The sequence below is a fragment of the Monodelphis domestica genome, chromosome 4, assembly GCF_027887165.1.
Source record: "Monodelphis domestica isolate mMonDom1 chromosome 4, mMonDom1.pri, whole genome shotgun sequence".
In the NCBI taxonomy this organism is placed as follows: domain Eukaryota; kingdom Metazoa; phylum Chordata; class Mammalia; order Didelphimorphia; family Didelphidae; genus Monodelphis; species Monodelphis domestica.
This window is the reverse complement of record NC_077230.1, coordinates 104,142,434-104,158,413: the sequence shown is the minus strand read 5'-3', so window position 1 is coordinate 104,158,413 and position 15,980 is coordinate 104,142,434. Positions and strand designations below refer to the sequence as shown.

The following is a 15,980-nucleotide window of genomic DNA, read 5'->3' as shown; positions in this document are numbered from 1 at the left end:
CAAGCAAATCCACTGGGTTAAACATATATTATCACTCAAAACCCATTTCCATATTATTCATTTTTAGGAAAATCTGAGTTTCAATCTTACTTCAGGTGTTTATTAGCTGCGAGATTCTCCACAAGTCACTTAACTAATTTCTCTCTGTCTCCATTTTATCACTTGGAAAATGGGGATAATAATTGCATTTACCTCAGAGTTGTTGTGAGAATTAAGTGAAATAGTGTCTTTAAAGTCTTTTACAAAATTGAAAGCATTCTATAATGTTCATCATCATCATCATCACCTTACATTGGGGAGGTACATTTCAGAGCTATAGGGAATCTAGGTGGTACAATGAAAAGAGTGTCAAGCCCAGAGAGGTAGGAAATATTGAGTTCAAATCTGACCTCAGACATTTACTAGTTCTGTGATCTTGGGCAAGTCCCTTAAATTTATTTGTCTCAGTTTTCTCATCTATAAAATGAGCTCGAGAAGGAAATGACAAAACACTCCAGCATTTTTTTGCTATGAAAACTCCAAATGGAGGTTACAAAGAGTCAGATGTAACTGAAATGATTAAATATCAAAAATTCCAGAGATTTAGGGAATTCCTCTGCTGTCAACTCTGAGGAACTAGAGTTACTACTGAGCTAGTTCCCTGCTTTCACTTTTATGCAATTATAAAATGTTAAAATAGGAAGGCTTCTTAGAGGTTATTTAGGCAAACATCCTTATTTCCCAGAGAAGGAAACTGGTGGCTACAGACATGACTTGACCAAAGTCCTACACCAATCTAGTGACATACACAGGCCTAAAATTGAAGTTTTGAGTTGCCTAATCCTAGTGATCTTCCTACTATACCACCTTTCCTTTATTTGCCTTCTCTTATAGAGTAGACCAAATGATTCTGCATCTGTAATCATCTTCAAAGCTGGGTTTCACTGTTCTAATTGTTTCTCATGATGGAACATACTTGAAAAGTCTGATAAAGTATTTTTATTAAAATATTTATACTTTAGAAAAGTTAATTTTGGGAAAAATGAAGAGGAAGAACCTACCACATAACTTCTGAAGAGATTTTTCGGAGTATGTCTCTCGATCACATCCCTTTCCAATGTAATTAGTCTGTAGTTCTGTGGTTATCTGGATCGAAGAAACAGGCCCATCACAAGTTTCCAGGTGGATGCTGGGAAATAGGGGCATACTCCCTGAACCAGGCTTGTACTCGATTCTCTTGGCCCAATCTGAAGAAAAAAGGAAGAGGAAGGGGGAAAAGGATGATTGGATTCAGAATTAATATTTTGAACTTGTCTCAACACAGTTGATTTAACTAGATTTCCACTTTTTAAAACCCATGAGGTGTGTTTAGTCCACACATGCCAAAACTGTATCTGGGTTAAAACGAGAGAGAAGCAACCAGGATGATCTATAACATTTTGGATGACCTCTGATTCTAGGATTTAACCACTAAACTTATAAATTAACTTGGTTCTCACTCAATTGGTGTGAATGCCACTAGATTCCTCAAGTATGAGTTTTAGCACTTGTCATGCCACCAGGACTCAGCTGAGAGCTTCATCACCAGGGTGCCCCACAGCTTAGTATTTTTAGCCAATTTTGACTGTAGGTTAAAGAGATACTGTCCTAATTCCTTAATCAGAAATAGTGAGATTCATCCTGTTATATCTGTGCCATCTCTTTTTCTTTTCATACAGGTCCTGGGATCATTAAAGATGAATGGCTCAGAACACTTTAGAATAAGAGTCCAAACAGATGTTCCATCTTGGTCTCACATTCTTTGATGTTCAAAGTCCAGACAGGTAATTAGGGAAGACCAATAATCAGCTCATTCTCTGATTTATTATTTCTGAGGAGAAACCGAGCCTCCCCACACAAAGGAGACAAGGCAGTAAGTGCCTTCTTTCCTCTTTTCCTTCTTCTCCCCTTAGTTGCCAGTGATGTCTGGCTCCAATGGGTAGCTAAGTCAGATGAAAAGGAGACAATGATTTCCTTTTCCCCTGGTTGTGTGGAAGGGAGATGGCATGATCCCAAAGGACTCTGTTCCTAGGTAAGGCGTATGTACATAATAAAGCTATATTCCAGTCCATTTTCAAATGTTTCTTGTTCTCTTTCCTCTCTTCCTCTAGCATTTTAGTAGCAGGTTTCTTCTCAGAAGCTCAAAGAATTTCAGAGATACTAACCTGTGCATGCTCATTCCCATCTATGAGGTAGATGGGCCATGTATTAGAGCATCCATTTATATCACAAGACTTGGGTCTTTCAATGAGAAAGCAACTTAAGTACAGAATTGAATATATTGCTATATCTGGCCAAATGTGTAGGAGTTGTTCCCTAAAGTGCTTTAAAAACCAAATGAAAAATCAGAAGAAAGGACATTGATTTGGGAAACAATTTTATATTAAATACATCTGATAAAAGCCTGCCATCTAAAATCTACAAAGAATTGACATCAATTTTGAAGACTCCTAGCCATTACCAAGAGACAAGTGATAAAAATATATGAACAGTGAGTTGTCAAATAAGCTCTCAACAACTTTTTGAAAAGGTTTAAGATTATTAATAATAAGAAAACACAGATTGAAACAATCTTAAAAGATCATCTTACCCATATCAAGTTATCAAGGAGAATAAAAGCTGAGGGAACGTTTTAGAAGGTAGGTTTAGTAGGAAGAGGGGCACACTAAATCAAAGCTGGCAGCGCCTGCTAGCAAAGAAGTCAACAAAAAGTTGCTAAATTGTTGGTATCAGAGATTCTACTACTTTGGTTATATCACAAGGAGGTTACTGACCACGAGAAAAGACTGATATACAGAGAAATGTTCATGTCTACGGTATGTTAATGGAATGAATTATAAAGAGTGACACAAGAAGAACTGGGAGAAATGCAGTAAGACTTGGGAAAAAGAAAGAGCAAAGGAAATTTTTTCATTTAAGATTTAAAATAGCTTCAGCGTTACAAAAGACAACATTGATAGGCATGAAAACTCTGGTCAAATACACTGGTTAATGTCAATACCATACCATCAAAGTTAAAAAAAACAAATCCTTTTCTGTTAACAATCAGAAGATTGTTTTGAAGCAGTGTATCCTATAGGGATCTTTGAGTGTTTGCTGAAAAGGATTTGTTTTGTCACAACATAGACATCAATCAGTTTAAAAAAAATGGATCGTCAATGATTTCAGTAGCTTTGCATAGCTATGTATCCTGAGATGCTTGACTTTAGCCAGTAGGCAAAAATTACAGTGGAAGAAAACATTAATGTTTTACTAATATCTTGTTTATGCAGTTGTTCATGCTGTCTCCCCCATTAGACTGTGAGGTCCTTGAGAGCTGGGGCTATTTTTTGGGCTTTCCTCAGCCCATAGCAGACATTTAATAAGTGTTTTTTGATTGATTGAGACTGGGCAAGTTACTTAGCCTTCCAAGGGCTCCTTTTCCTCATCTGTTAAATAAGAGGACTGGAAAGCATGAGTGTTGATGTCCCTCCTGTTTGGGATCTAGGATCCTATGATTCTCCAGCAGCATTCAATTCAGATGCAGTGATGGCAAAGACATGGATTTTATGTTTACATCTTTTTAATTGTTTTACTAGAGTTTTAATATCACTCTTTTTTTTTGTATCCCTTTCTTTTTTTTAAACCCTTACCTTCCGTCTTGGAATCAATTCTGTGTATTGATTCCAAGGCAGAAGAGTGGTAAGGGCTAGGCAATGGGGGTCAAGTGACTTGTCCAGGGTCACACAGCTAGGAAGTGGCTGAGGCCAGATTTGAACCTAGGACCTCCCATCTCTAGGCCTGGTTCTCAATCCACTGAGCTACCCAGCTTCCCCCCTTTGCATCCCTTTCTTGCAACATTTTATGTGGGAAAAACAGCCCTGAATTGGGAGCTTGATGAACTGAGTTCTAATCCAACCCCTTCCACTGAGTAGCTATGGGGCTGGCAACTTTTTTTTTTTTTAAAGTTCTTACCTTCCATCTTAGAATCAATTCCAAGGGAGAAGAGCATTAAGGGCTGGGAAATGGGGCTTAAGTGACTTGCCCAGGATCACATAGCTAGGAAGTACCTGAGGACAGATTTGAACTCAGAACCTCCCATCTCTAGGCCTGGCTCACAATTCACTGAGTCACCTAACTGCCCCAATTGGCAACTATTTGAGTCCCAGCTCCTTCATCTGTAAAATGAGATGATTGGTTCATATATCTCCTCTTGTTTTAATATTAGATGATTCTTTAATTCTAAAACTTACAACTTGTTTTGCTTGATTATATATATGCATATGCACACACATTTTATCACCCATACATATATGTAATTAGGGTTTTGTTTTTCTTTCTTTCTCAATGGGGGAGTGGGGAAGCAAGATGTAGAAAAGGCAGATTTATGCATATTAAAAATTAGTTTAAAAACCTTATAATATATTCACTAGAGGAAGAATCAGAAATAGATGCTACAGTCCCTTTCTTGTCCCTGTTATTCTCATCAGGCTTCAGTTTCTCCTGTATTATGTTTATTATAAGGATGACCACTGGAAATCATTAAGCAATGTTAGTGTTTTAAGTAGGTTCCCTCTCCTAAGGCCGAAGTGGTCATTTCTTCATAAAAACAAAAAACAAACAAACAAAAAATGAGGTAGCCTTTAATTGATTTTCTTTTCTTGGGAAAATTTAATTTTCTAGAACATCACAATACCTTGGATAATTATGTATAGAAAATTTCTTCAATCACCTCAGTAAAACTACTTTTAATCTTTTATTTAGGCCCTTTGGGAAACACAGAGGAGATCTGAAATTTTAGGGTCTTATTACTTCTTCCACAATTCCAACATGGCTTTGAAATGTATCAGAACTAGAGTTTATCTGTGGGATTATGCAATGTTCAGATAAGCCCTAGCATACAGTAACCTCCACAGGTCATGTCTCATGAGAAAGCTGTGCCTACAGTGGCTGTCTGCTCATAGAAGTGTTGCTCTTTCTCCTTAGCTCATTTATTCAATGGCTGACATCCAATATTTAGAAGTTCATTCTTTTGCCCTTATTAGAAAAACCTTGAAATGACTAATAGGAATGATGAGACTTCTGAGAATATGGTTTGATGAGGGCAGGGGCAAAGGCACAAGAGTAGAACAGCTTGAGTGGAAGGAAGAAAGAAGACACTAGAGTGGAGAAAAGAGATATAATTTGGACACAGTTTCTGACACTTTTATAATTCTGGGAGGGCCAAATCTGCTTCCAAAATGTCATTCAATTGCTTGTCAGCTCTGGGAGGGGGGAGTGAAGAGGAGAGGGAGAGAACATGAATCATGTAACTATGGAAAAATATTTTAAAATAAATTAATTAAAAACAAAACAAAGTGCCACTCAATTAAATTCATTTTTTGTTGTTGTTTAGTTATTTTTCAGTCATGTCTGACCCTTTGTGACCTTATTTCGGATTTTCTTGACAAATGCTGGAGTGGTTTGCCATTTCCTTCTTTAAGTCATTTTACAGATGAGGAAACCGAGGCAAACAAAAAGTGTCTTATCTGAGGTCACACAACTAATAAGCATCTGAGACTGCACTTGAACTCAATGTGAGCCTTCCTGACTTCAGGTCCCAGCACTCTATCTACTGTGCCACCTAGCTGGCCCTAATTTTTATTTTATTAAACATTTATTAAGTATCTAACTGTCTTACTACTCCTCAACCTCCTTTGCTGAACCATCATTCAGGTTACTGCCATTACCTAGGAGCATTGGTCTTCTTGATTATCTTGGACATGAACCTCTCTCTCATAGTCTGATGCCTTTTTACTGGCTGTCTCTTACTTTCACAATACTCTGTCCCTTCACCGCTGCCTATGTCTCAGTTTCCTCAACTTCTTCAAGCTGGTTCCAAATCCAGTTTCTATAGTAGACCATTCTCAGTCCCCCTTCACTTCTCTACTAGCAGCAATGCAATGATCCAAGACAATTCTGAGGGACTTATGAGAAAGAACACTATCCACATTCAGAGGAAGAACTGTGGGAGCGGAAACACAGAAGAAAACAGCTGCTTGATTACATGGGTTGAGGGGGATATGATTGGGAATGTAGGCTCTAAATGATCACCCTGGTGCATATATTAATAATATGAAAATAGGTCTTGATCAATGACACAAGTAAAACCCAGTGGAATTGTGAGCTGGCTATGGGAGGGGAATGGGAGGAGGGGAGGAAAAGAACATGAACCATATAACCATTGAAAAATACTCTTAATCAAATAAAACTTAAAAAATAAAAGAAAAAAATAAAAACAAAAACAAAAACAAGAAAAGCTTCCCCTTTTATCTGCTCTGTATATATCTTGATTATATAGAGTTCTTTACATGTCATCTACTCCACTACAGCATGAGTTCCATGAAGGGAGGGACCATGCAATCTCCTTTGTTTGTGTCCTAAGCATTTAGTACAGTGCCTGGCATGCACATACTGATTAAATATTTATTGACTAACTTAATTAACAAAGAGTAGAACACTACTAGAGATGTTTAAAAAAAAAAGACATAATCCCACCCTTATGATGCTTAGAAACCTAGTAGAAGATCAAAAATCTTGTAGAGAGGTATGGAACCTTAAAGGTTATCTAGATTAATTTCCTTCATTTTACAGGTGAGAAAGCCATGGCTTAGAAAGATTAAATGACTTAACCAAGGTAATACAGGTAGTAAGTAGAAAAGCCAGCTCCTTTCTTTTCAAATGCAATTTTACTTCCACTATACCATACTGTCTCCCTTAGATAAAATGCTTGTACACAGATAATTACAGTTCAAAATAGAACATGGTGAATGGAGAAAAATGTAATAAATTTGGAATAAGGAAAGAATATTTCTAACTAGAAGGCATTATGGAAGAGCTGAGTCTTGCAAGAGGTCTTAGGGTCATAGAGTAAACCTTTGAAGGGACTTCAGAGGTCAATTAGTGGTGACTTGCCCATTCTTACATAAGTAGCAAATGGCAAAGTCAGTATTCTAACACAGTTCACTGGTCCTCTGACTGAAAATCCAGGGCACTTTCATACTCCAGGGTCTGTCTGGAGATAGTGGGGGAAAATATCAATGGTAGAGTGAAGAACATGAGCAGAGAAACTTACTGTCAGGAAACCAAGAGCACAAAGCTTCATTGGTAGCAATAAAAGCCTTCATTTGCTTTGTTATTCTATATGGTTAATGTGAATGAATATGTATGTGTGTGTGTATGCATACACATATCAGTGAAGCACAGGTGAGGGCAAAAAGAGTAAGGAATAAAGAGAACTCCAAAGGCATAAACATGGAGTGTTCTGTGCAACTTTCTTATTGCCCTGACTTTGTGTATGATTCCTTTGCATTTTGAGTCATTTGGGATTTTGATTCTTTGAACAGAATATTATCCAGGGTAAGCTACAAGAACAGTATTGTGCTGTGGAATGGGAGCTGGTCTGGGAATCAGAGGATGGAGTACCAATATATATTTTCCACTTAGAGACTATGTGTCTTTGAGCAAATTATTTCACCTCTGTGGATCTCAGTTTTCTCATCTGTAAAATGAAGGGGTTAGAGTAGATGACATTTACATCCTCTTCTAGCTCTAAACTGAAAATCCTATTATCCATCTTCTGATTTTATAGCCTTTAATCAATTTTCCCTGAACCTTTGTCTTTTCCAGATGGAAGAAAACAATGGCCCTGATCAGCAAAATATTCACCTTAAGCACAATTTCCTTTCTCAGGATTATCTCTTTAGCTCAATTATGTCCACAACCAGGACAGAATACAATGTTCCAGGTATTGATGGTCTCTGATTTTATGCAAAGAGATGAGGGCATTTCTTGTTTTGTTGGATGCCTGTAATTTTGTTAACTACAGAGCTATAATGGTGTGCAAATACTTGAGATAAGCAATAATTTTTATATGATTACATTTGTGTGATAACAGTTGTTTTGCTCTGCCTTCTCTCCTCTCTTGTTGCACTGAACAATGAGGCTATAAATGGGAACAAAAAAAATTGACAAACCATGGAAGCAAAGAGATGTAAAAACCAAAGAGGCCACAGTGAAATGGATGTTAGCCCTCCTTGCCAGACTTTGTCATTAAGTACACTCTCTCTATTCTACAAATGAAGTCAGACGTCCTTGCCTGTGACAAAGCATTGAATTGAAAACCAATATATCTAAAGTCATGCCCCATATTGTGAAGAGAAAGAGTTGGGTTCTAGGTGCAGCTGGGGGATTCTCTCTTCCTCCATGATGAATGCCCTGCTGTGAATAAAGGGTTGGGTGGAGTTGGGGAGAGCAGAAGAGCTTTAGACTTCTTTAATTTTTCTTTGGGTCACTTCTGGCATTTTTGGCTTTTAGTCTTGAGAAAGACCCTATTTCAGGCTACTTAAGGAAAAGACAATAGCAGGAAGTTGACATGTAAAGAGCTGGTTTTCTCCTTAATGTTTCTATCCCCCATTTGCAAGGGGAAATTCCCCTTGAAAGAGATTTAGGACTTTCTCTTGGATTAGCTGAATTACCTTGCTCTCATTGCAAAAGTTCCTTCTCTTCTCTCCGTATTGCCTTGTATATTTTTTTCATTTGTATACGTTTCCTGAGTTCTGCTTTGCTACTGACTTGGATAAATATGTTTTAGTAATCCCTATGTGTGTTCATTGAGGAACTGGTATTTGGATGGAAAGGGATCAAGGCTTTCATCCTTCTCACAATATTGAAGAAGCAATCGGAAATTAGCTTGGACCTGAAATTCACATCCCCTAGACTAGTAATATTTAAGGGAGCTGGTAGACACACTTCTAGTCCAGTACTCCCTCTCCCTGAAGAGACAAGAGTGGCAGCCTCTGATCTCTAGCTTCTGCTTCCCCTCCTGGCAGGAATTAAAGTTTCCAAAACTCAGAGAAGCGTGGAGGAGAGAAAAGGCTAGAGATATCTATTCTGACTCCCTCTGAACCACACAACACCCCCATGCTACAAATGAGAGATAGCACCTCGCAGCCCATGAATCTTGCTACTAAGCCTTTACCTACTCAATGGCCTCATTGCTTGTTTGATTCATATTTCAGCTGTGAACTCTGTTGTATTGTCTAACCTCCTCTGTCTCTATAGGGAGAAGTAGCTGTGATGATTAAGCAAATAAAACTGCATTTTGTGGAACTTTTGGATTTAGAGTACACTACAAATTGCCTGGAAATTGCATAGATATGAAAGAGGCTCTGGCTGTGTAACAAAGACGTTTTTATTTTAATATATATTACTTTTAGGTATGTAGGTGGCACAGTAGTGAATAGAGGGTCAGGCATGGACTAAGGAAGACTCATCTTCCTGAGTTCAAATTTGGCTTTAGACAATGTGAATGGGCAAGTCGCTTTCTCCTCTTGGCCTCAGTTTCCTCATCTGTAAAATGAGCTGGAGAAGGAAATGGCAAATCACTCTAGTGTCTCTCCAAAGAAAACTCCAAATGGGGTCAGGAAGAATCAGACATATTGAAAATGACTGAACAACATCAACTACTTTTATTGTTCCTGTGCCAAAAGTAAACAATATAGTTGAGCATTTCTTGTTTGTATCTATAGGGAGAAACTACATTAAGCCAGAGTCATATGAAGAGGGTTAATGAAACATGACGAGGTTAGGGATGGAAGCATCAGGATTGCTCAGAAGGTCTGAGACAATTCTGAGTGAGGAAAAAGTCCCACTATTATGTGCTGGAGGAGCACATTAGCACGGTCTGGAAAAGAAAGGCAGAGCTCCAGGCTAGAAGATGGTTTATGCTTTTAGAATGAAAGAGCTTGGAACTGTCTCCCAGGATTTCTGTAAGAAGATAGAATGTCCTGTCTGTAGTAAGACAGACTGTAGGAAGATAGAACTCCTGATTGGTGTGAATATGTGAACCACCCAGAAACTGATCGTTACCGTTACACAGAATGAGGTGAGGGGGCTGACAGCGATACCGGTTGGTAATATAGAATCCGAGGATTGTAAAGAGAGCAGGGACTTTAGAAAATATCTGACTAAACTTAACTTGGACGAGGTCTCACGACTAGTTAATGGCTGAACCAGGAACAAGACCTAAAACTCTTGCTTGTCTCACTGAATGAGGCTACTTCAGTTTTAAACTTGGCCAAGGAATCAAGAGCTGCTCCTTTTGCATGGTGGGCTTGCACTTCTGGAACTCCTCTCATTTATTGGACAGCATTGTTCTTACTAACCAGGTTTATTTTGAGAATGGGCTGCTCACTGATGTCTCTGATGGTAAAGCATCCACCTAGCTGAATTGCCTTTTGAGAAAGTGTTTACATTTTCTTAGGATGCCTAGAAGTAAACTCATTGTGGCTACAGTTTCAAGATGTGAAAGAGAAAAAGAAAGATAAAGAGTGTCTAGTATTGGGACAATTCTATTTCAAGTATTTTATTTCTGAAATTGAGAGCACTGGTTGACTATAGGAGATCTCTGAGAACCAAAGATTTAGAACTGTGATTATTTTATTACAACCTTTGTGAAATTTAGAAATAGGTGTTTTCTTATCAGGAGAATATTAATCATCTGATATTTTCATGTTGCCTTTTTGGAGCTAGAGGAAAATCTAATCCTTGACTGCTGAAAATCAAAGCCTTCAGGGAGCCCTTGTAATCTAAAGATTCAGAGTCATTATTCTAGTGTTCTAATCGGAAATGATAAAATGATAAAAAAAAAAATTGGGATATGCTCACTGAAAGATGTTTTTTTTTTCCCTGAAAGGTGAATGTGTCTGAGCCTTCACCTTTTCTTGATCCCAAAAGCTCTAAGTCTCATTGTTGCTAGGAAAAAGTCCCCAAACCACAAATATTGGCAGTGGAATAACAGTCTTGAATAAAGATATGTCAAGATAGTTATGACTGTTGTTCAGTCAGGTCCAACTCTCCCGGACCCCATTTTGGGGTTTTCTTGGTAAAGATAATAGAAAGGTTTGCCATTTCCTTCTCCATCTCATTTTACAGATGAGAAAACCGAAGCAAACAAGATTAAATGATTTGTCTAAGATCACATAGCTGGTAAGCATCTGAGACCAGATTTGAACTCAGGAAGAAAATTCTTCCCAACTACAAGTTTCATGCTCTATCCACTGCACCACTGTACCCATAATGTTAAGATAAAGGAGACATAAAATGAAGGCACTGTATTGGATGGCACCTAAGTCTCCTTCTATATCAAATATTAAATGAAGGTTTGAGCCTTGGGTCTTATTTGCTCTTATTATAGGGCTCTGTGCCTAGACAGCATTTCCATTAAGACTAATTTACTCAATAGACAATAATTAATAAATAACAAAACATTTGTATAGTGGTATATGGTTTGTAAATTTTATATCATGCCATTTAATCTTAATAACACTGCTAATTGCATGCTATTATTGCCCCCATTTTATAGATAAGGAAACTTATGGTAAGAAAGATTAAATAACTTGCCTGTAGTCATGGAACTAGAAAGTTATCTTAAGGAAGATTCAAAACCAGTTATTCCGAATTCTAAGTCTAGTACTAACTACTATGCATTTTGTCCTCTGAACTAGTAGTTCTCAGACTTTTTTGGCTTCAGCACTCCTTTAAACTCTTAAAAAATGAGTATTCTAAAGACCTTTTGTTTACACAATCTATATCTATCAATATTTTTCCATATTAAATATTTATTTATTCATTTAAAATTATAAAACACTTTAATACCAAGAATATGTTTTAAAAGGAAATATTGTATTTTCCAAAACAAAACCAAATTAATGAGAAGACTGACAATGTTTTATACATATATATGTATATGTATGTGTATGTGTACAGTTGTCCCTCTCTATATCCTGGTTCACTTATCAAGGCTTCACTTTATCCTGGGATTAAAAAATAATAATCTAATACCCTCTATTGGCTGATGGAATGAAAAGTGACCAACCACAGAGCTGTGTTCTGTATTCTGGGCACTGATTGCCTCAGTGATTATAGGTTAATAAAAGTGTGGAAAATGTTTATCAGAGAGTGGGACGGGTTTATAAAGCCTTTATATATGTATATATATAATAAAATAAATATAATGCTGCTACTTCTGGGATTTTCACCTATCATGGGGGGTCTCTGGAACATAATTCCCATGAAAGGTGAGGGATCATTGTATATATATATATATATATATATATATATATATATATATAAAATCTCCTTGATGTCTAACTTAGCAGGATAGCTAGATTTTCATATTTGCTTCTGCATTCAATCTATTTAATATATTATGTTTTGGTTGAAGGATATTAAGAAAATCTGGCCTCACAAAGAAGTGTTCCTGAGAAAGGGAGGGACACTTTAACAGGAAGTTAATGTCAATGTTATCATGAAAGTACCTTTTTCTTTGGACTCTCTGAAAAGGCCTTAGAGACCCTCAGGATTTGGCAGGACACACCTGGTGAACAGCTGCTCTAAATAAAGGAGCAGGCCATTTGAAAACAAAGGTTATGAGGTATTCTCAGGCTTTGGGAAGAAGAATCAGAATGAAGAGTATTCCAAAAAGTAAGAGTAAATGAGTGGGATATTAGGGATGGGAGAATATGGAAATTTATTTTAAGGAAGGTCCTTCATAAGAATACCAGGAATATCCTCTGTGTGAGCACTGTACTCTGTCTAACCCAAAATTATACTTTTAATAAGGTGAATATTTATTAAAGGCTAACAGATTCAGAATTTGAAAAGAATCAGAAGATTCTTGAGCCCAACCATTTCATGTTACAAATGAGGAAACTGAGGGTCAAGAAGAGTGACTCATTCAAAGTCACACAGGGAGGAAATGACAGAGCTGGGTTTCAAACCATTTCATATCCAAATCTATTGCTCTTTGTAATTTGCTATGCTCCTGAAATACTCTAATTTTTCTTACCTCCCCTCTCCCCTGACAATGGAAATCTTTTTATAGCTAGGTAGACCAGTCATAGGCAGCTAGAAGGCATGATGGATAGAATGCTGGACCTAGAGTTAGGAACATTCATCTTCCTGAATTAAAATCTGTCCTCAGATACTTAATGGCTGGGTGATTGGCAAGTCCCTTAACCATGTTTGCCTCAGTTTCCTCACGTATAAAATCATCTGGAAAAGGCAATAGCACAGTCTTTTAGTATCTTTGCCAAGAAATTCCCAAATATCAAACACAATAGAAAAATGACTAAACCACAAGGAGGCCACCTATAGCTTTATCTCAAATATCTTTGAAGCAATTTTTACTTATAATCTATATCCTTCTTGGAGTAACAAGTGAGTTCTCTAAAATTATTTTTGAAATGTGACAAGAGATTCATTTCTTTTTTAAAGTGTTACTGATAGTTTTCCTTTCTTAAACCATAGTCATTTCTCCCAGTGAAAGCAATATTCTCCAATGAATATTTCCTTGCAATAATGAGAACTTGTTAAGTAAAACCTACTGACAAAATAATTATATTTGATAAAATATACACTATTTCACACCAATGCTTTCCCTTTTGATTGAGAGGAAGATTATCTTATCATTTCTTTTAGGCTATGCCTTAGGCATTTGCCTTTAAAGTTCAAATTGTGTGTGTAGTGATAGATGGTAGGGACTGAAAAGACAAGACAAATTCCAGGCTTCTAAGATTTTGGTGAACTAACTCTTATTTATCCTTTGGGATTTTATAAACTTCGAGCATATGCAGCCTTTTCACCTCCAGGATGAAGAGGTTGAACTCATCCACTTTGGGGCCATCTACCCCAAACTCCATATATATATATATATATATATATATATATATATATATATATATTCAAATGGACTTTTAACATTTAGACATTTTTTTTTGCCAAAAAATAATTGCTGAATTCTTAAGTTAGGCTTTCCATGAAGCCAGTCATGATGTACGAGAACATTATTAAATATGATTGGACTCCACTGATATCCTACTCTCCCCAGGTTTACTTGGAGATTTGGAGAGGAATGAATATGCCACCATGCTTATAAATTTAGATGTGCTGCTCTGAAAGGTTCACCTTCTGCTCCTATTCATGGGCACCATTAACTGGTTTTACTTTGAATTATACACATCATTCTGGCTGTAAATTTAAACGTCCAACAAAGAAAACAAGAATTTTTTGTGTTAACTTTAAAAACCTGTGCTGGGTGATTAATGTATTCTAATTCAATTGAAATGTCATACCCTTGTTTTTGTGTTTATCACATTCTCACAACTTTGATTTATGTGTACATGGCAAATTCAGCAATTACCTTATAATGCATAGAGTAGATTAACTATAATTACCTCTAATATAAAGTGATTAAAATCTATGGAACTATCAACATGATTGGGGAATCCCTGGTCCCCAAAGGAAGGAGAATTAGCATACTCTATTCTCCAGCCAACTGAAATTTAAATAGATTATTTCTCCTAAAATTGGGCATTGGCTAAGACTTCATCCAATGGGCATTTACTTTTTAAATGAAAATAGTGAAAAAAGTCACAAAACCAAATTCTATCCACCCCCTTAATTAACTTTCACTAATAAATTTTATCATTAACAACCATAATGCCATATTCATATAACAAAACTTTGTCAAGTCAGTAATTACTTCTATTTGTCAAATGAGGAAACTGAGGCATAGAGGAATTAAATGGCAGATCCAGGTTCAGACAACTAGTAACTGACAAAGCTAGGATACAAATTTGTCTGAAACTTATACTCTATTAGATGCTTATGAAATACCTTAGGAGAAATGCTTGCTAGAGGCTAACTAGTCAATGTGTATTTTAAAATGTTCTTTTTAAAACAAAAATAATTTATTGATGCTTTTTTTGTTTTTATACCTCAGCTATTTCTGGATAGGTATGTATATTACCCATATTCCCCTATATTAAACTTTCCTTGGTAACAAAGAAAATAATAATTAAGGTGAAACAACTGACATATTTTGTCTGATGATGCATGTAACATTTTTACTCTCCCAGTCCCCATCTTTTCCCCAAGGAGACCCCAAGCATATTTCATTAGCTTTCTCTGGGACAGTTGTGAGTTTTTCTTTTATTTGGAGTTCTGCTGCCAGTTATGGTCATTATTATGATTTTGCTTATTTCATTCTGCATAAATTCATTGATAGCATCCCTCTTCTTCTGCTCTTCGTTCACCTTGCTGAGCAGAGTAATAGTGATGTTGATAGCAAGTGATGACACGTAATAAAAGTAATAACTGTGTGAGGGAAGATGTTCAGTGTTTTAGAGAGGAATATTAGAGTAGAATAATGGTGGTTCGATACTCTTTTCCTTTCTAAACCCTTACCTTCTGTCTTGGAATCAATACTGTACATTGGTTCTAAGGCAGAAGAATGGTAAGGACTAGGCAATGGGGGTTAAGTGACTTGCCCAGGGTCATACAGTTAGGAAGTGTCTGAGGTCTGATTTGAACTCACGACCTCCCATCTCTGGGCCTGACTCTCAATCCACTGAGCCACCCAGCTGCCCACCCCACCAATTGCTCTTTGCCAAGGCTGTTTGCTGTACCAGAATGTTGATCTAGCTGTGACCAAAATAAGTTGGAGGTCCCTGCCAAAGCCAGGACAGTTCAGACCAAGAAAAGCTTGTTTTCTCCCAAGTCCTCTCAGAACCAAAGTCTGTTCCAAGAGTCCAAGATCCAGAGTTTCTTCAGCATTTCTGTATCTGATGATCACTTTCACTGGATGCATGAATCTAATTTCAAGTTAGAAACTGGAGTATGCAATTATATTCTGGATCAAATGACTGCTCTACTATGAATGCATAGAGTTTGAAGCAGCAACTATATGATTTAATCTAGAAGAAGCCAACTTATTGGTACAAGCTTTATCAATGAGCACCATATAGCATCTTCAACATTGCTTTTACTTTTTCTGTAATCTTTCCTCATTGGAAGGTGTAAGATGAAAACAAAGGTTTGTTTTCATGTGTATTTCTTTTTGGAACACATTTTCACATTTATAACCTTCAATTATCATTTTA

At 36.8% G+C, this 15,980-nt stretch overlaps 1 protein-coding gene across 1 annotated transcript in view; it reads right to left on the bottom strand.

The window, feature by feature from the left end:
• The window catches only part of CLSTN2 (calsyntenin 2), a 1,000,106-nt gene that overhangs the window by 164,369 nt on the left and 819,757 nt on the right, over positions 1–15,980 (bottom strand). Inside the window, exon 6 of the mRNA XM_007493952.3 lies at positions 1,041–1,226. Coding sequence (XP_007494014.2) covers positions 1,041–1,226 — 186 coding nt within the window. The remainder of the gene's footprint in view (positions 1–1,040; positions 1,227–15,980) is intronic.